General features: G+C 46.1%; 1 protein-coding gene across 1 annotated transcript in view; it reads left to right on the top strand.

Annotated features, from left to right (window-relative positions):
- SLC6A5 (solute carrier family 6 member 5) overlaps positions 1 to 20,609 on the top strand; it is a 56,323-nt gene extending 35,714 nt beyond the window's left edge. The window contains exons 11-16 of the mRNA XM_043452613.1: positions 838 to 950; positions 1,698 to 1,829; positions 2,809 to 2,908; positions 8,937 to 9,037; positions 13,317 to 13,484; positions 15,988 to 20,609. Coding sequence (XP_043308548.1) covers positions 838 to 950; positions 1,698 to 1,829; positions 2,809 to 2,908; positions 8,937 to 9,037; positions 13,317 to 13,484; positions 15,988 to 16,143 — 770 coding nt within the window. The 3' untranslated portion in view covers positions 16,144 to 20,609. The remainder of the gene's footprint in view (positions 1 to 837; positions 951 to 1,697; positions 1,830 to 2,808; positions 2,909 to 8,936; positions 9,038 to 13,316; positions 13,485 to 15,987) is intronic.
- Positions 20,610 to 21,164: the final 555 nt, after the last annotated feature.

Below are 21,164 nucleotides of genomic sequence, written 5' to 3'. Positions count from 1 at the left end.
CTGAATTTGGACCCTGAATGGTCTAACCATTAGCGCCCAGACTCTCTTAACTCTTGTATTTCCCTCATCCCCACCTAATTCCTGTGGACTGATATAGCCCCATGTTTACCACGCCTTTGTAAGGCAAGATCCTGAAAGCATTAGACTGATTCATGTTTTATGTAAAAGGTTTTGCCTGGAGGAGTGACTAAAAAGAAGGGTAGCAAAAGCGGGAAATGATGTCATTCTGGGAATGTTTAACCCTGATAGGGTTTCTGAATCTCAGCACGCTTGACCTTTGGGTTGGGTAAATCTTTCCTGTGGGGGCTGTGCATTGAAGGATGTTTAGCAGCATCTGGCCTCTACACACTAGACCCCAGTAATCATCCCTCAAGACATCCTGGTTATGAGAATCAAAAATCCTGGTTATGAGAATAAAATATGTTTCTAGACATTGCCATATATGCTCTGGGGAGCAAAATCTCCACTGTTCTAGAGGGTAATATTACATCTTTCCTCGACCCATTAATATAGACATGGAGGTTTTTGTGTTTATTTGCGTGGGACACAGCCTGGCTGCAGTGTTGGGTTGGCCTTGAGTCTCTGCTTTGCCCCTCTTTTTGAGCCTCTCCTATGAGTTTCTTGAGATATGGATCTAATTCCCCTGGTCCTTCCCTTCAAGGAGTTTGAGGTCTAATTGGGGAAATGGATGAAGAGGAGTAAAAACATGGGACACAGAAGGAGCAGCTTCTGTTGTAAACGACTCAGCACTGTCATGGAGAGAGGACCCTGTGGGCTTCCAGGAAGAGGGGTCTTGGAGCTGGACCTGCCTGCAATCATCTGTCTTGTTCTTTCCAGGGCCAGGTATTGCATTTGTGGTTTACCCAGAGGCCTTAACCAGGCTGCCCCTCTCTCCCTTCTGGGCCATCATCTTTTTCCTGATGCTCCTCACTCTTGGACTTGACACTATGGTGAGTGTCCCCTTTTGACCTCTACCCCAGTCCTCCTTCTGAAGACCCCTCTTCTGGGACTCTATTGTCCATCACATGGCAGGGTTTGGGCTTAGCATTCTCTCAGTGTTTCCTGAAGTGATGTGTAGTGACGGTGAGGTACCTGTCTGAGGCTCAGGATGACCTGGCATTTGTGGGTGACCCAGGTGATGGTGCAAAGGAGCCGCGCTCTCTTCCTCTGTTCTTTCTCCATGCAAGTTTTACCTGTGCTCTTCCTGCTTGGGTGTCCTTTTGCCAAAGCAAGTTCTGTGGGGCCTGATAAGGGAGAATAATGTGAAGTCAATTTTAGGGAAATTGCTCTGGGGCTGAGACTACTACAAATCATGCTGACAGGTGCTCAGAGTTTAGTAGTTGGGTGCAAGGAGAGTTTTTTCCTCAAGTGGAAGATCAAATGCGATGTAAACGGGAGGAGAGGAATTTGCATCTCATGAATACAAAGTGGAGCTTAAAGTGTTGTAGTGGATGGATGTGAGTGCAGTCTCTGGGGGCTGGAGACATAGCTCTAAGGTTCACATCCTGCTTAGATTCCCCTTGCTGACCTTGTGGGTGGGACCCCAGCAAGATCCTTTAGACCCATCAAGGGAAAGTAACCCCAAAGACCAGTCCTCATACAAATACCACTTGGCCTGGTGGGAAACACAAAGGACTTTTTCTGAGCCTTTGGGGTTGGGCAGTGTCTCAGGTGTCCCTTCTCCGGCATCATTCCAGTTTGCCACCATCGAGACCATAGTGACCTCCATCTCGGACGAGTTCCCCAAGTACCTGCGCACACACAAACCGGTCTTTACCTTGGGCTGTTGTGTTTCTTTCTTCATCATGGGCTTCCCAATGATCACTCAGGTAAGATGCCTGCCGCACACAGGCTTAGGATGGGGGCAGGTTGGGGGTGGGGCTGATGGCTTTTCCGTCTTTTTACTCTTAACTCCCAGACCTTAGAATAACAGCCAAACCATTGCCATTTCCAAGTAGATGGCACCAGTTCGTTAGAGACTGACCGCAGAGAAAAATATGTCACTTTGGCTACTAATGATACTTCTAGCATCTTCATAATTGAGATGTAGCCTTCTTGAGCCAACGAGACAGGTGTGTCCTACTTTAAGAAAACGAAATACATGGAAATCCAACTTTACCAACCAGGGAAATTTCCACTTGATTACCTGTAATATACAAGATCTATGGTCACTGGAGTTTCTTTTGGTCCTGAGTGTCTGGTAAGATGAATGTTTGTTCACCTGATGTATATGTATATTGCTTTTGCTGTCTCTTGGACCTTGAGCAAGTCACCATGTTGGGCCTTGGTTTCTTCATCTGTAAAATGATGGATTGAAAGGAGATGGTCTCTAAGCCTCATCTGAGAGTGAGGTAAAGATGCAGGGGGATGTATGAGGACTGTCCACTGACAGACGTGTGAGGACTGCCCATTGACACCTGAAGGTCTTATGGAGATTGGTCACATGCTGGTGTTATGGGTAGAAATGGCCATCTGCTGCTTAAAGCAAAAACAATGCAATCTGGCTACTTTCACAGTTAACATCTTCAAATGTTGACTGTTGCCTTTTAAGAGTAAGATGTTAGATCACTTTTCTGGGCTTGTGCTGTTGATGAGCTCGGAGTCTCTCGAGGGACTGCTTTGCTAACACAGCAAGGCCTCTGGCTTACCTACCTGACCAGAGTTAAGTTGCTCCTCTCCAGGGGAAGGGGGGATCCTTCAGCTCCTGTTGGCACGTGACCCTGCTCAGGCTGAACGGACTGGCTGCTGGAAGTGGGACGCAGCCTGGATCCAGGCCCCCTGACGTTGCTTGTCTGTCTTCCCTGCCAGGGTGGAATTTACATGTTTCAGCTTGTGGACACGTACGCCGCCTCCTACGCCCTCGTCATCATCGCCATCTTTGAGCTCGTGGGGATCTCCTATGTGTACGGTAAGGGAACCCCTGAGATGGATGCCGAGGCCAAACTGAGTGTCGTGGGGCGTCCATGGCAGGCAGGTTTCTCATGTTTAAGAAGGCAAGGCAAAGGCTTCATTTGCAGCTATTTAGGAAACAGAGCTGCACCTTTATTTCCAAACTTGCCTCAACCGGTTGGATCTAGATTTAACAGAGAAACAAAAGATGACCAATGGTGAAACTTTGTTATCAGAAACTGCTAGGACTGGGGTGTGCCCTTGACAAAGAACGGTTAATGCCTGTGGACGGTGGCCGGACTGAGGGGAGGAGGGAGACTGCTTTGCTCCTATGAACGTATGTCAGGGTCTTGGTAGCTGTAGTCTTCATGCAGCCTGAGGTGAGGAGTAGCTTCAGTGGTGGTCTCCTGATACTAAGTGAGAAAAAGAGAACCTCACAGATCCTTGTATGTGGGTGTGTTAGTTGCTCAGTCATGTCTGACTCTTTGCAACCCCGTGGACTGTAGCCCGCCAGGTTCCTCTCTCCATGGAATTTTCCAGGTAAGAATACTGGAGCAGATTGCCATTTCCTTCTCCAGGGGATCTTCCTGACCCAGGGACTGAACCTGGGTCTCCCACATTACAGGCAGATTCTTTACCGTCTGAGCCACCAGGGAAGCCCCATCATAGATCCTTAGGACACTTTCTTAGCATCATGGGAGCCTGTGATGCAAGATCTCAACCCCACACTTTCTCAGGAAGAAACTTCCAATTCCCTTATAAATTAACCCTTCCTATCATCACCATAGCAACAAGCATCCTATAATCAGTGGGGCCATTCTCAAGAAGAACAGGAAAAAATCAGCAGATGCCATCTTTGCCCTTCCTGGAGAGGTGTTTGTGCTTGGCTGGGGGGTGGGGTTGAGTCTCACCGGGTGACCTCTTGAGCCCCTCGTGTGTACCACCAGTCAGCTACTGGAGTCAAGACGGTGCTGACATCCTTGTGCCTCACAGTCTCAGAACCATCCCTAATATAGATAAGGCCTCTATAGTAAATACCAGGAAGGTGAAAAATGCCAAGTCAGAAGACCCATCTGTATTTCAAAACCAAAAAGAGATGGTGAAAGGAAAGGCAGGGTATCACTTGGATGCAGGGATGTGCTTAAGAGTCTTTTGCCTTTAATGTAATGGTTAGCCTCTTGCCCATCAGGGCTTCAGCAGCTTCTCACTTTACTGAAAAATCCATTAAAATGGAGGGTGATGGGCAGTCAAGATATAAAAAGGAAACCTCTCAAGTAAAAACTGGGTGCCCCAGAAACAGGAAAACACTCCAATCATTGTTGGGCATTGGCAGAAGAAGAATTTATCTCAGCTGGAGTTTACATCCCCACTGCAGAGAGAGTTTAGTTTCTGGCCAGAGAAGCAGGCAGGCATGCCAGCTGTCTTGATGGCATCAGAGGCCAAACTGCCAGCACTTTGGGCCGATGAGACAGCCTCAAGCCTGCGGTGACGGCTGTGATTGAAGACTCGCATGTAGGGTAAGGCTTCAAAGAGCTTCCTACCTGAGCAGAGAGTGGCTGAAACCCGGCCAGTCCGCCACAGTGAATCCTAACTTTTTGCCCAGATACCAAAGGCTTTACTGTGGAGAGGCCTCTGGGGCTCTCTTTTGGGAAACTCGAGCCCTTGTGGGTCCACACATAAGCTGAAGTCGCCAGATGGTCTGTTGGCAAAGTCAGGAAGGCACTTCATTGCGGCACCGGCCCAAGTGTAGGTAGCCATCTCATTGACCTCCTCTGCTGCCTGTAGCCTCCCCGCTATTGCCCACAAAAGGCAAATTTGCATGATTCTTTCCAATAAAACAGGGTTGTTAAGTGTGGTTTACAAGCATCCATTAAAACAGAAACCTTTTTAACATTACTGTTTTTAGGACTTAAATATCTCTCTCCCAGCCCTCATATAAATCTGGCAGTAGATTTTTTGGTTCTGAAGGAAAAAGTAAATCCCGAGTGCTTTTTCCCTGGTCTCTGCTAATCTTCCCAGGGGGACCACCCAGGCAATTACCTGGACTCTAGAAGGCTGGTGCTCGGCCAGCTCCCAGGACGAGGTGGACCGTGTGCTAAGCTCAGGTTGAATTTGACTCCTGTATTGTCAGATGTGGGTGTGACCCTCTGATTTTGGACCTGGAGGGAATTCTAAGAAGGGAATCTTAGAAGAAATACTTGAAGCTAAAGTCATTGTTAGAGGTGAAAGGAAAAGCCTGTACAAATATATAACGTATGCTCCAGATGACAGTGGATTTTCTTTATTGAGATAATGAGCCCCCAAACAAACGCAGGTTAGTGTAAGGAAGTTGAACATGAACCCATGAAGAAAGGATATGAACCTGACTGATTTGATCCGCTTCCATCCTGGCTGCTGAATCTGAAAAAGAAGCAGACACATTGCAGAGATTTGTGTTTTCTTCCCGGTTCTAATGATCTCTAGAGTCTAGATATTCTAGAGGTTGCCATTCAAACATTTAAAATACTTTGGGTACAATTTTCAAGTTTTATCTTTAGATCAAAAGAGCTGATTCAGGCTCTCAAGGCAATGCTCTTCAAAGGCCAATATCTGGATATCAGGTAGCTAGAAAAGTGGAACTCCCCAAGTTTGGTGTAGGAACAATCTCTTTAACAGACTTTACCTAACAGAGTTGCTTTGTAAAAGTGATTTGTACTTTCCTGAGAGCCAATGCAGGGACTTTCTTGATGGGGAAACCATGGCATTAACCTGCGGTCACAGAGTCCTCATGCCTGACAACCTGCTTGGCTCCACACTCTGTGTTTCCCGCAAATCACAATGTACTCCGTTGTCTCAATCTATTTTCTTCCACGTTGGTCAGTGACTTGTTTTACATCCCACAGCACCCTGTCTTCCTCTCCGTCCTTGTGAGGGATGTTGGAGTTCCAGCAGGCAATGACTCTTACCTGGCTGGGAACCCTCAGGCTGCCCAGAGATAAAGGAGGGCCAGACTAACCAGAAAAGCACTTGAGAAGGTGGCATTTCAGAAATAAAACGACATAAAAGAAAACAAGGACTGAGGCTTAGTACTGAGCTTATTGCTAACCAAGGCAGGGAAAATCTAAGCCCACGCATAGGATTTTGGCTCCAAGGGATGCAGCCAAAACATCACATTAACTGTCAGAGAATAATTGGAGGTACCCCAAGGGCTGGAGACCTAGTTTGTGAGACTGAGGGCAAAATGAAAATCTGGGACCCCGTGTTAAAAATTGTTCAAGCTGGCGACAGGAGACCATTAATCCAGGGGTGGCACCCTTCTCAGCACCAGGCCCTGGACAGGTGCTTGGCTCATAGGCCAGGAGGCTGGCCCTGGCCACACAGTGGGGAGAGCAGTCCCTGGAAGACCATACTCAGACCAAAGGCGAGGGTGTGATTCATGAACACAAGGGCCACAAAGTTGCACGGGCGAAAGTGATTGGTTGGTTGAGGCAGGTCCTTGATTTACAGGTCAGGGCTGGTTGGTTATATGGGGCTTGTGGTAGGCCCCTTTCTGGGCACCAGGTCAGCGTGCCTGAGTCTAAAACAGTAGCTATGAGTTAACTGCTGTTTTTCTTTCCTGCTGTTTTTCTGCTAGCTCAGGGAGAAGCAGTTCCTCTGATCCCTTTTGCAGGTCTCTTACCCCTCCAGGTTCAAGGTCACGCAGCAGGCAGATCTCCATGCACAAGCTCCTGGCTCCAAGATCGATTTCTCTATCTAGCGTTAGCCTTGATGAGGGACTTGGACAAGTGGGGAGGATAGAGCAGGCAGAGGAAGCCGTGTGAACAAAGGCCTAGCCACTGACGCAGTACGGGACTCTGGTGGGGGCTTGGGCATGAGTTCAGGGTGCAGGCGGTCTGCGCTGGGTGCGGGCCAGAGCAGGTAGGGGATGGAGGGATTGGAGAGCCTGACTCAGTGATGAGTAAGAGGCGGGAGGCTTGCCTGGCGGCTCCCACTGGTGCCCTTGGGCAGCATCTGCCAGGCCACGCTGGCAGATCAGGCCGATCCATCACAGGATCTGGAGACTGTTGCAGCAGGCATTGAAAGCCCGCACGGGAAGGGAGGAAGCTGACTTTCCAGGGATTGTGTTAACTCTGGAACCCAAATCATCTCGCTCAGTTCTGGGGCTGCTCCTAGGCATCGAACTGCCTCCTGCTGAAACTGGGCACCCGCCATCCACTCCCTCCTGCAGTCTGGACCCAGCTCCCCGTCCCCTCTGGGGGAACCTGAGCACCTCTCCTCCTACCCCTGCCTCCCATAGGAGGCTGTCTCTGTGTGTCTTCTTCAGCCTAACCTTGAACCCTGTCACATCAATTTCCCTAGGCAAGCTGCACACCACCGTCTCCTTGGAGGATGGTTTAATGGAGAGGAAGGGTAGCAGGACTGATACTGAAAACAGAAGATTTTAGAATCTTTTCCTTTTTGAAGAACCGAGTCCCACTTTCAGGATTTCACATGGGTTTCTGAGGTCCTCATTTTTTTTTTAAAATTATTTTTAATTGGAGAATAATTGCTGTACAGTGTCGTGTTGGTTTCTGCCATAGAGCAACGTGAATCAGCCATAGGGATACTGTGTCCCGCCCCATCCCACCCCTGCCCCATCCCACCCCTCTAGACTGCCCCAGAGTGCCAGGGTGAGCTCCCCGTGGTGTAGTGAATTCCCACCGTTTCACACACGGCGACGTGCGTGTTTCAGCACCACTCTCTCCATTCATCCCGCCCCGCTGTGTCCACAAGCCTGTTCTCTGTGTCTGCGTCTCTATTGCTGCCCTGCAAATAGGTTCATCTGAGGTCCTCATCTTTAACTTTCATCTCTTTTTTAGTTCTAACCCTCACTTACGTCCAGAGGGTCTAGTGTCCAGAGGCCAGTCATTGAAGGAGTTTGATGATGGGAAATGAGACACAAGCAAACCCAAAGATGGTCAGATGGCTGCTTAAAATGTGCAGTTCTTGCCTGTGGTGGCCCATTATTTGGGGCAACCAGTCAGAACTGCCGTCTATGAAGGAGCTCAAACTCAGGGCCCTTTCACGTCTCTTCAGCATGGTAACCCCCCAGTTCTGAGAAAGCCTCGCTTCTGATGAGCTCAGGAAACAATACAAGAAACTTCTTCTTCCTCAAAAATTCTCTGTGGCTTTTCCTTTCAAAGAGTGGATGCTGGTTATTTGGGGCCCTGAGAAAAACTCTCATCTGCTTTTTACTTCACATAGTTATGTTGATCAGCGACCAAGAAGACCACAGTCCTTTGAGTTCCAACACAGTGGGTGATAGCCATGTGGAAGTCACATTGGTTCTTGCCTGCCCTTATCATCTTCCATGGAGCAGAGATAAATTGACTCATGGAAGAGTATCCTTGGGAGTGAGTGAAAGTCCCTCCGTTGTGTCTGACTCTTTGTGACCCCATGGACTATTCAGTCCATGGAATTTTCCAGGCCAGAATACTGCAGTGGGTAGCCATTCCCTTCTACAGGGGATCTTCCTAACCCAGGGATCGAACCCAGGTTTTCCGCCTTACGGGCGGATTCTTTACCAGCTGAGCCACCAGGGAAACCCATCCTTGGGAGGGTGGGGGATAAAAGCAACATACAGTGAGTCTCCCTTGAAATCCCAAGGCTTTCGTAATACACTGTGCTTCTTGATCACGATCGTAATTGGGTTTGCCAGAGTTGGTTGCTGAACCTATGAGCCCACTCGCGGAAACAGCCACACAGGTGACTGTGTCAGCCTGTGGCAACGTGGAGATGCCTGGGTTAGGCTGGGATGGAGCTTTCTAGCTGGGACCGTGGGATGACATCTCATGTTGAACTTCACTGCAGAGCGTGTTTGCTATCTATTTAAACATTCCATTTGCCTTCATCTTCCCAGCAGTGAGTCATCTGTCTGATGGTTTCCTATGTAATAGGGGTCATGTTGACAGCAAGAGGGGGCCATCCCAGCCAGTGACAGGCGAGTGAGGGCCGCTGCTGCTGTCCGCTGCTGCATCTCACCCCCTGCTACCGCCCCTCATGCTCCATCTGCGTTTGTCTCTTTGCAGGCTTGCAAAGGTTCTGTGAAGATATCGAGATGATGATTGGATTCCAGCCAAACATTTTCTGGAAAGTCTGCTGGGCCTTTGTGACTCCGACCATTTTAACTGTAAGGACTGCATGCTTTATCATGCCGGTGGCACCTTGCATGCATATGCGATGCTTTATGTTGAACAAGATGTGTGCCTACATACAGATGAGCCTGGGGAGCTGGTAGGATGGATATTATTCCTGTCTTTCAGCTGAGGAAACTGAAACTCAAAGAGGTGAAGCACCTTGCCCAAAGGCGCCAGGCTGATGGAGGGGTGGGGGCAGAGCCAGGACTCATGCTTGGTTCGGAGCATCCCTAGGGAGAATTTCCCATTGTATCAGTCTGCCTCGTGTGATCCCAGGTTCCACATGCTAACCACAGTCCACCCTTTGAACACAGTGCTTTTATGTACCATCTCATCTCTCCCCTACAGGAGTTCATCATCTCCATTTTACAGAGGAGGAAACTGATATTGTAGAACTATTCATTGTAACAACAGCCTGGTTTTCAACCCAGGCAGTCTGTCTCTAGAACTCTTAAACACTGCTCAACACAGCCACTATACAACTAATATATATAGCAGAAGTTAGACTTTTATTGTTCATCTTTATTGCTTTTGAGGACTATCTTATCATCCTCAAGTGTGATGATGACATTTTAAGATCATCTGACATTCATCTTCTTAAAGATCAGAGCCCTTCGTGTACCAGTAAATCTGCATGGGGACTCACATGCACGTCCTGTCACCTGCTCCTTTATTGTGGCTGAGCTTCTGGCTTTGCCTCCATCCACTCTCCAAGCACAGTAATTGACAAGAGACCTTGTCTTTCTCCCCCCTGGCTTGTGGTCAAAGGCTGCAGGAAGCTGGCTGTAGTTCCTGCTGAGCCCAGCAGGTGGCACTAGAAACCAGATTAAGACCTTTGTTTTTGCTGCTCCGTAACAGCTTCTTTAACGGAACATAACAGTGAACTAGTAAAGAAAACAGATATTTTCTTTAAAACAAAACCAAAAACCAAAAAACACCCTAAAAACTGTCACAGAGTGAGTTTTAATCAAAACGTCTCAATTGCTTTCTGAAGAAGAAGTTTACACAGAAAAAACATTCAGTATTTCCCTCCCTCGGCATTGACCGGAGACATGATGTAGAAGCCACATCTGTGTCTACATCTGTATCTGTATCTGATATCACCTATCAGAGGCTGCAATTTGTCTGAAAAGTCCCACCAGGCTGGGGACATGAGAGTTGAAAAAGATTAAGGTAGATTTTGCAGTTTCTTGAATTCAGGACTGATGGGTTTAGCCATCTACGGAGAGGAAAACAGGAGACACCCCCACCCTCTCCCCTGTCTGCCTCTGCTGTTTTCCCTCTCTCTGCTGAGCTTCGCCAGGTCCCCCTGTTACTATACACACGTTTTATTCTTGGGTGAAATCAAAGTTAGAATCTGTCCCAGATTCTTTCGACCTTTGCCTCCCGTCTTAGAACAGATTAAGCTTCAAAGAATCTTACTGTATTCTGCAGAAACGTATCACACAGTGATAATCAACAGGACGACTTGTGGGGTTTAGCATCAGGCAGCCTCTTTAGGAACATTGTCTTTTAAGCTGCTGACCACCCTGCTTGCTGGGTGATTCTCCGGTCACTTTATAGATGTGTGTGCTGAGGCTTGGAGAGGCTGAGGAGCTTGCCTGAGGCAACAGAGCTTGCAAGGGGTAGAATGAGAATCGAATCCAAGGCTATCTAGGCTTCAAGATAATACCTGTCTAAACACACTTCTAACACATTTCTAAAAGCCTAGTTGCTTTCATCTCCAAGTGGAATGTGGCCAATTCTGGATTAAAATCATCCCAGTCTTCTTTAGGAGCAGAATTTCAGAGAAAAGGGATAATGGGGACTGGCTGTGTTTTTTTGAGAAAGTGCCTCAACTGTGCTATGCATTACTCAGTTTCCATTATAAAACTCTCCACAGAAACCTGTGGAAAGGTTCCAGAAAATATTTTCGGCCAAATCCTCCCTCTGTGTTTAGGAGCTAGAGACAAGAAGAAGTGGTCAGTTCCCTCGTCAGCATCACCTTCTGTTGCCATCAGCTGAATGTCAGGTGGACCTGGCTCCATAGCTAAATTATCCTTTCTCATGGCCAGGTTCATCTTAGAGCAGGGTTTTAGCAAAGCTGATTTGGCGGGGTGAAATTGATGGCAAGAACAAGTTTACACAGATAAATTTGATGTGATACCTGTGTAACAGGAAATGGTGTCAGAGGACCAAGCCTAACCATTCCTTTTTGGCCATTTGCCCTTCTGTAACAGCTATCTTGTAGGAGACTAGACCGAGCTGAAATTATGGGCTTCAATGACTTCAAAACCCCTGAAATAAAATTGATCATTTTTATACATGCCTTCATGAATTTATAGAGCTATAAATATTCTGCATGCAATTATTGTATACATAGGCAGATCATGTTACTGACTTATGCACACATAAGCAGATGTATTGCTATTTATATAGTAAATGAAATGGAGCAACTTACCATAATTACATTAAGCCCTATTTCCAATAGACTGGTTAATAAAGCTTGTAACTCTTGGGGCAAATGTTCTAAAGGGGGCCTAGAGTCGATATATCTCTTATAGGAGCAGTATTTTCAACCATTGTCTTCAGGCTCTTGTTGCTTTGAATCCATATATTGAATTACTGTTGCATTGGAATAATCCCTTGCCCCCGCAGTCCCGGCTTTGTAGCAATCATAAAGATGCCTTACATTTGTATAATGCTTCCCACTTTTCCAAAACACTTCCATGTATTATCTTTCCTGACATAATTCCCTCCAATCATTTTCAGGCAATTCTTTTACTGCTGAAGATAGAACAAGAGAGGTGAGGAGGAGGGAGGAAGTAGGTGGATACGTTGTTCTAGGCAGAGGCTGCCATAGGTGGGTTGAAAACAGGGGAGAACTCCATTTTCTGAGGGTAGTGCTCTCTCCCCCAACACAGCCATTAGGACCCCTCTTCTGTCTTTTCTTGTGCCTCCTTTTCCCAACATATCTGTTCCTTTGCAGCTGCACTAACCGTTTTCAGAGGTTTCTCATCACTGTTGTCTGCCAAAGTGCGTGGTGAAAATGAATCATGACCTCTCTTAAAAGTGAAGGGGGCGGTGCTTCCCTGGTGGGCTAGTGGCTCAGACTCCATGCTCCCAATGAAGGGGGCCTGGGTTTGATCCCTGGTCCGGGAACTAGATCCCATATGCTGCAACTCAGAATTCACTTGCTGCAGCTAAAGATCTCACGAGACACAGCTAGGACCCAGCTCAGCCAAATAAACATTTTTTTGAAAAAAGCAACAACAGAAATGGGAGAGGGTCCCCTGAGTAAATAGCAGACTGTTGATTCCAGAAAAGCCCTGTGTTGTCCACCGGGTGTGAAATGGATCTGTTTTATAGCAGGAAAGTCTGAGACATACGGGTCTCTCAGCTAGTTAGCGGCAGAGCTGAGATTAGTTAGCGGCAGAGCTGAGAGGAGCCTGTCCCCAGCTCGCCGTCTGGTGGCCTGTCCTCCTTGTGTCATTTGGGGGGGCGGGGCCGCCCTTCTCTTTGTCCCACCGCTGATTATAGAACCAGACTTCCTGCTCAGCCACTGCTCAGGGACCACTTGGCCAGCTTTAGAGGCAGCTCCTGGAGATGGTCCTTTCCCCATTCAAGGTGAAAGCAGAGTAGATGCAATTCGTTTTCCACATTAACCTAGTGGATTTTCCCCTTATCACTCAGGCTGGATCATCAGTTATAGAAAGCAGAGACAGCCCCTTGAAAACACCCACCATCCCCTCTCCCACCTCCACCCCTCAGTCACCCTGGTGTACATCCTTGAAATTTGTCCTCTCAGGTTGGATGCATGAGACAAGTGCTCGGGCCTTGTGCACTGGGAAGACCCAGAGGGATCGGGTAGAGAGGGAGGTGGGAGGGGGGATCAGGATGGGGAATACATGTAAATCCATGGCTGATTCATGTCAATGTATGACAAAAACCACTACAATATTGTAAAGTAATTAGCTTCCAACTAGTAAAAATAAATGAAAAAAAAAATCCCCCTCTCAGCCCCCCTGAGTGTATAGACACCCACATGCATTGCTGAATTTTTACACAATGACAAGTACAGCCTCAGCTCCTCGGTGTGTGTCAGTTCATCTCTGAAATCTAGTTCTTTCATTTGGAAAATGTAGTAATAATACTTCCTTTACAGGATCATCACGGGGGAAAATGAGCTAATAGATATGAAAGCAGCCAGCTCACAGCAGGGGCCCGACACGTGACTGTTGAGGGCGTACTCACGTCCCCACCCTAACACGTGTGTTTCTCTTCTCTTCCCAGTTTATCCTCTGCTTCAGCTTCTACCAGTGGGAGCCCATGACCTACGGCTCTTACCGATACCCGAACTGGTCCATGGTCCTTGGGTGGCTCATGCTTGCCTGCTCCGTTATCTGGATCCCGATTATGTTTGTCATAAAAATGCATCTGGCTCCTGGCAGATTTATTGAGGTAATTGTATCAGCTCCTACGCCTGCCATTCCCTCCCAGGGGACAAGCTCTGAGAGCTCTGTGCTTTAAAAAAAAAAAACAGAAGATTTGGTAAACTTATTCTAATGGGAGACTGGGTGATTAAATGGTTACAGTTGCTATCGTTTCTATTCAACCTGTTTTTATTATGTGTCATTCCTCTAATGGAGGGGCTCCGCCAGTCGGCAGGCCGAGCTGTTATTGTGTTCTTCCTCAAAGCAGTGACAGCTCTGAAAAATAAGTGATCAGAGTGTCTCCTCTCTCCACGTGCCCCCTCCTCCTCTCCCCTCACCCAGAGTTTATTTATTATTATTATCATTTTCACCCAGAGTTTAAATCCCAGCGTTTGGTTGTTAACCACACAGCAGATCGCCCCTTTCCTGATGTTTCTCTCTGTCGGAGGCACCTCCCTCCTACCAGTTACATTTAAAATCACTAGGTGTAGCTGAGGGATCCAAGCTGGTTACCATGTCACGTAGAATGTAACATTCCCGTAAAAGGTAATGAAAGGTCCAGGGCATGGCTGGTATGAGGTGATGCTTATCTTAGTTAGTCCCTTGCTGAACCCATTTCCCATTCCTCATGCAAAAAGCTCCCCACCCTCACTCCAGAAGAGGATGGTAAGGGGACAGCCGCTTGCTGAGGCACCGGTGAAGTGTGGTTGGGCTTTTGTTATTCATGAGAAATCAAGTGCTCAGCCCTGCTAGGAAGCGATCCGAGCTGCCTTGTCTTGGAGGTCCAGAGGACTGCTGTTTTGAACCAGATCAGCGCTACTCAGGGCCCGGCCCAGGGGCCAGCACCACCGGGGAGCTTGAAAGTAAAAGTGAAAGTGTTCGTCCCTCAGTCGTGTCTGACTCTTTGCGACCCCATGGACGGTATATAGGCTCCTTTGTCCATGAAATTCTCCATGCAAGAATACTGGAGTGGGTTGCCATTCCCTTCTTCAGCGGCTCTTCCCGTCTCAGGGATTGAACGCAGGTCTCCTGTGTTGCAAGCAGATTCTTTACCATCTGAGCCACCAGGGAAGCCTGGGAGCTTCCTGGAAATGCAAATAATCAGGCTCCACCTCTGCTCCGCTGAACCAGAATCTTGGGGGTGTGGGACTCTGGTGGCCATGGTGTAATAAGCCCCCAGGTGGTTCTGATGCGAATTCAAGCCTGAGAGGCACTGGATGAGAACGAGGTGAAGAAACACAGGTGTAGATGCGGGTGGTGAGGAACAGCTGGGTGGGCTTTGCCCTCGGTCAGCCGGATTGAGGAAGAGAGTGCCCTGGAGCATCTCACTCAGCCTCGGGAGGGGAACAGCAGATGGGAAGAGAGCACGTGAGTGAGTAGGCTACATGAATGTGCACGCGATGAGGAGGTTGTCTTTGTTTTTCTTGGACTAAAGATGGAGGCAGAGTTGGCGGAGAGATGCAGGAGTCTTCTTCCTGAAGCAGTGGTCCAGGTTCCATCCTCAGGAAATTCTGTTACTTCCTTAAGGTGCATTGACATGGTCCCCTCCACCCCAAGGATGGCTTGCTCCCGCCTCAGGTGGACTCCCACTCTCTGACCCAGTAACCTCTTTCCCTCTGAACAGAAGCTGCGTTAGCCTCTGCTACTCTTGTCTTAGGCTGAAATCCTCTAAACTGATGAGTCGGCAATATAAATTTATTATGGTTAATTTGGGACACAAAGGTTGCAAACTGATGATTAAGGGGGGGATTAAACTAACAGCTATAAGAAGCAGCTTCTTTTTAATAGGTAATAAACATATCATTTTCCCCTGATGTAGTCAGAAATCTGCCTTCTTTTTCCTTATTCTAGAAAATGCTCCAGTCAAATTATGTTTTCCCTGAAATGTTCAGTTCAAGGATTAGAGACATTCCCATTATTTTTAGCTCTCCTGCAAGAACCCACACTTTTGAACCAAGTCAGAAGTGTATATTTTTGTCAACAGATAATTAAAATCTTTGCTCACTCTTGGCAGTGTATCTTTGGGGTTGAGGGTTTTTTTTTTTTTCCTGGCCATTTATATACTTTTGGGAAATATGCTAAATAAAATCCAATTATTTTGATGTAACAACTCACTGTTGAGACTAGAACAAAGTAATTGAGTACATGTCCTTTGCGGAATGTGTTTGGCAGTAGAGAAAGCAGCTTGTGGATCCTCTCCATTCAGAGGGGGAAAAATGTATAATTAGAATCTGGGCCCTTTATCTTCTATTAATCTTATGCATGGCAAACCCTGAGCAACTGTACTATTGCTTGCAAGGTGATGTAAATAATTTCAGGTAAACTAAACTAAGTTTCCTCTGTAACACATTCCTGCCCTCGTTAATTAACAGGGCTGGTCTTCCTAACTGCTTCTCCTGGTTGAGGACCTCTTGGTTCCAGGAGGTGTCCTGACACATGTGATCGCATGCAGTTTGGGGATGGGTGAGTGGTGTCTGGGGGACAAGGGTGCTTTGCTTCTGTGACCCTGTGTGTCTTTGGCTTCTTTGCAGAGGTTGAAGTTGGTGTGCTCGCCGCAGCCGGACTGGGGTCCCTTCTTAGCTCAGCACCGTGGGGAGCGTTACAAGAACATGATCGACCCCTTGGGGACCTCTTCGCTGGGACTCAAACTGCCAGTGAAGGATTTGGAACTAGGCACCCAGTGCTAGTCTGGTGGCATGGGATGGCCCAGACTTGATTCTCTTTCTCCTCTCTGCCTTTCCCTGATGCTTTCCCCAGCCGTCTTCCCATTTGTCTTCTTCCTTCTCCCCACATCTCGGTTCATACCTGTGCATGAGAGTGATGACTTAGAAAAGTAGGACATAGTGTTGCATGCTGTAGCCGAGAGCCAGACGGGGCTCGGTTTGCCTGTGTCCACGCTGTCAGTTTCCAGTGGGCTTTGCCTCACAGGCTCAAATCAACGAGGGGAGCGCCTCCCAGCGAAGTCACGTGTAGATGTCCGTGAGTTGGTCCGTAGAGAAGCATCCTCTGTGACTGTCACTGGTGGGGCCAGTCAGGCTGGTGCAGGATAACCAGACAGTTGGTTTGGACTCATCTGAGCCATGTCGTGGTTTCGTCCAGGCACACAAAGTTGAGGACACGGTACCTCTGGAGGGTGGGCAGTGGTCAGAGAATGTTTTCACGTAAGATGAGGCCGGTGGACTCAGACACCCCCAAGGTGATGAAGTTCCCGTTTCCATTCATGACTGGGGCTCTGTTTCCATCATTTGGACCAACTATCTCAAGGACTCACAGGCTTTCTCTCTGCAAGCTGAGACCCTCAATGAAGAGTCAGCTCTATTCCCTCAGTTGGTGGTTTTTTTTTTTTTTTTAATGACCATAGTTGTGAATTCTTTGGGTCCTTTCCTCTACCTCTGCATCGTGTTATTTGTGCCCGATGTCATACACTCATACCAGAGTGCCCTTCTAGTTTCTCCATATGCCTAGTACCATGGTTCAATGTCACATCCCACGTGTCTTCTCTCCCAAATGTCTTACTGTGAGCTGCAGTTACCTTGTCGCTCAGAAACTGAGACTTAACCCTGGTTCTGTCTGTCTGTTACATATATCAGACACAAACTCTCGAAAGACAGATCATGTCTCAGTTGTTACTCTTCACTTTTTCACTCATAGCCGATGCCAGTTGTAGCCGTTGAATCAAAGAAGTGGAGAGTTGAAGAGAAAGCAACCAGAATACTCACTGCACTTTAGGTACAAAAGTTTCTGATAGATGTAGGTTAGGTAAGTAGCAGATGAGCCAATTAGAGCTACTGCTTTTAAGACTACACTTAGCTGATACCATTTGAAGAGTTCCCGATTCACAATACTCATAATCACACTCTAATGAGAGTGGATCATATGTCTACAGAGATTGGCGAAGCTGAAACCTCTATTATCTTCTTGTATCCTGAACATGCATATATGAGATTTTTAAAATGTGATATGTGTTCACGTAGTGTGTACTTGTAATGGTGTTTTCTGTCTTTATAAATATCTTATGAATCACTGTAGAGATAGTGAGTATAGTATAGTATAGTCTTTTTTTTTTTTTCCCTTACAGTAATAATATCTAAACTTAAAATTGTTTCCTTAGGGGAGACCATTGCAATCATTTTCTTATTTGTTTGTGTTCATATTACAGGGTCTCAGGCAAAATTTTCAGTTCAAATCTTGTATATTGATGTGACATTTTCATCCTTTTCAACAGTAACGAAACCCAACAACAGACCTTAAAGTAATACTTTTTAAAAAAATAACTTCATTTGTTAAAGAAAAAAAAATAGCTCATCTTACTGAGCTCTTTCTTTTCTGGGGCAGATATCATTGTCATTTGCCATGTGAACTTCCGGTTTTGAAGAGTAGTCTGTGGAAACTTTCAAAAAAGGAAGCGCAGATGGGTTTTGAACGTGAGGTTTTTCATCTCTTTTGTTTTCAAGGTGTGTTTGTTCTTCCTCCTCCCGTTCCTTTTTTCTGCTTGCTTACCTCCCAAAGTTAGAACTTACTGGAATCCATCACAGAGACTAAACCCTAAGCTTCCCCTAGACTTAGCTTTAGGAAACTGAGCCATGACCTTCCGGCCCGTGTTTCCCATAGTGACGTGTCCAGCATTAACATTGGTTTCCCCGAGAAAGCCATACTGAAGAGAAGTCCCCACGGCTCTAGCAGATCCTACACAGTGGTACCAAAAATTCGCCTCTCCCCTTGGTAACCGACGGGGTGGGAGAGGAAGGGAGGACTAGCTTTGGTTTGGAAAGGATCTGTAGCCTTTCCAATTTGAACATTGAAGAAAAGCACTGAAAGCGATTGGCACCCTCCCATGGGAACGATGGGTTTGCGTCAGGATGCGTGGCTTCTGGCTTTCCTCTCTTGCCTCTTGGCTAAGGTTCGAGTCGGATGCTGGATGCCAACCCAATTTCTGTTAATTATTGCTGTTGTGATTAAAAAGGGGGTGAGGTGAACTCATGGATGCTGCCAGATTTGTTCTGTACACACCGCAAGTTCGATTCATTGTGAGAATGGGGACAGCCTCACTAACTAGTGCGTTTTGCACTTTGCATTTGTGTTCATTACAATCTGTCCAGTTAAGACCCAGGGGCTGTTCCCTGAGCAACTGGGTTTATGTGTGTGTGTCTGTCTGTATTTTTAAAACTTTTTTCCTACAGCGTCCAAATTTTGTGTACAGTGTCCTTAAAGGTGGAAGGTTCTAAGCTTATCTGGGAATGGTTACCTTGTGAGTTTAGTTTTGTCTCTTCCTACAGTCTTGTTTAACTTTGGAGGCTTTCCTTGCCAGAGTAGTGTTGGGTATCTGAGTTGTCTCCACTCACGGCCAGTCTGCTCATGCTGTACCTCCCCTAGGCTTGGCTGGGATGCTAAGAGCTGAGATGCATGTGACCAGATGGATGTTTCCATGCTATTGAAATGCACAGTCAAGTGGAAGGAAAAAAATGAATGAATAAAAATGAAATGAACAGCATTGTCATAAAGCGCGACTTGAGAGTTCCCCTTCAAACAGAGACAAAAACCAAGTTGTTGAGGAAAGGCTTTCGTTGGTTCACTGTGCAGAATGGTGGGGGTGTTTTCTACTTGTGAAATTGTTTCCTAATACCAACAAACGCCAGAAACCCATTCCGAGAAAAAAAAAAAAAAAAAGCCATATGTTAAAAACAGTAACCCTGTAATATCCTTAAAGGAGAAAAATATGTGTATGTCTTAACAATTGGTGTTGTGGCTTCTTATGCATTTATTTGTCTTGTGTATTAGTAACTTTTAATCTCTTAAAGGCTGTGTGTTTGTCATGTACAAATGTGTCCAGTCTGGTCTGTTGTCTCTTTCTCTCTTATATTTATTTATTGCATGAAATCTGTGGTCAATGCAAAATCTCGATGACCTCAACGTCTTTGAAATTTCCGATGTGTCTTTAATAGGTCAGAAATGGAGTCAACTTGTATTTCAGTGAGCCGCACTTTAAAAGGACATTGAACACAATGACCCGGAAATGGATAAGACTTGGGTTCTCTTTGCTAATGTTGCACTGGAGTTGAGTTTTCCTTTAAGTTCTAGTTCTGTTATCTGTATGTGCCTCAGTGCTTCTGATAAACTTGACCTGTCAGCATGGTTTTCCCATGCCTAAAACTAAGATTTTTTCTTCTCTCTTTGTTCGCTTGGCCATTGGTCATCATTCTTTTCACCAGAGACTTGCACAATAACTAATGCTTCATGTAAGTGTGATGGCAAGATCCTGCTGCTGCTACCTGGATTTGGGTCTGTGAGACACTTCTGCAGGCTGGGTGGTAGGTTCTCTTGCAGAGAAAACAGGCCAAGGCCAACGAATGAGTCTCACCTCTGTTTCCTCCTGGGTATTGTATTGGAAACCTCCAGGCTGGGAGCAAAGGTTTGGATGATCGAACCTTAATGCTGATTTCTCTGCAAAGTGGTCTGAGGATTTGCAAAAGTAAAGCTATCTTTCCTGGACTTTGCTTCAACTGTGCAGAAAGACCAAGTGATTTTGAATCGTGGTCTCTGCTTTGGTCACCTCTGAGCAGCCTGCAGCCAAAGAGAAAGTGTTCTCAGTTTGGGTATTCATCACCCCTGGAGAGGGAGCAGTGGCTTGATTTGCCTGCCATGGATTAAATACATCTTCAGGTAACCATTTGCCTTATAGGTGTATTTTATTGTTAGGATGATACTTAGTAACTGACTAGGAACTGTTTTGTGTCTCATTTTTTTGGTCTTTTTTTTGCACTTTATATGGACCTATCATGGGATAGGTTTATTCTTTAACTGCATACTTGGCTATTGTCCTTAATGCAGGCATCTTATGTGGTCCTGTTGCCTATGAATAAAGATATGTTCCCTAATCAGGTCCTTATATTTTTTCATTAACTGTACATGAAGAAAATATATTACATTATAAACGATGCATCATATATATATATATATCTTATAGAGTACATATTATATACTGTGCATTATTCATTTAAGAAGTCATTATTCTTGAGGCCCTACCTCAAATTTTGTATTTATGTATACAAATGCAATTTATGGTATTATATATTTGCCTATTATATACTGATATAAATTAGAATTTATCCTAATACTGTATGAATTGACAAACCCCTAAATAAATATCAGTGTTTAAAAACCCGATTGCTACAGAATTGTGTCTTTTCAAACCCGCTACCTGCATTCTTTCTTTCATAACAAATGGCCTTCAGGTATTCCCAGGATTGATCTGTTTTGTTGGGAGAAACCTGGAACAGAAATGGAAAACTGCCCTCCTGGGAAAATGAGATATTGCACTGCTGCAGAAACAAATATCAATTAAATTGTTATATTCGGAGCCATTAGAATACACTATTGTTTGCTGAATTATTAATCACCCCTCCTGGGGAAGGAGAGAGAGGGAGGGAGAGAGGATCTGAGTGAATCTGAACAGAAGGACTGGGCAAGTTAAATCCTTGGGTATATTTTAATGACCACTTTGTCATTCTTCAATTCAACTTTATTTCAATTCCGCAAACATTTACATCGCTCCTCCACTGAGTTAGACCCCAGGCAACGCTGAATAAAAAATAAAACAGTCCCGGAGCTCATGGAACACAGAGCTAAGTAAAAAGGCTACACATATTAAACCAGCACACAAGCAAATCAATACATGTCATTCCTCTCCTTTTAAGTGTGTGGAGCCCCC

This window comes from Cervus canadensis, chromosome 29 (assembly GCF_019320065.1).
Source record: "Cervus canadensis isolate Bull #8, Minnesota chromosome 29, ASM1932006v1, whole genome shotgun sequence".
NCBI lineage: Eukaryota > Metazoa > Chordata > Mammalia > Artiodactyla > Cervidae > Cervus > Cervus canadensis.
This window is presented reverse-complemented; position numbering and strand designations above follow the sequence as displayed.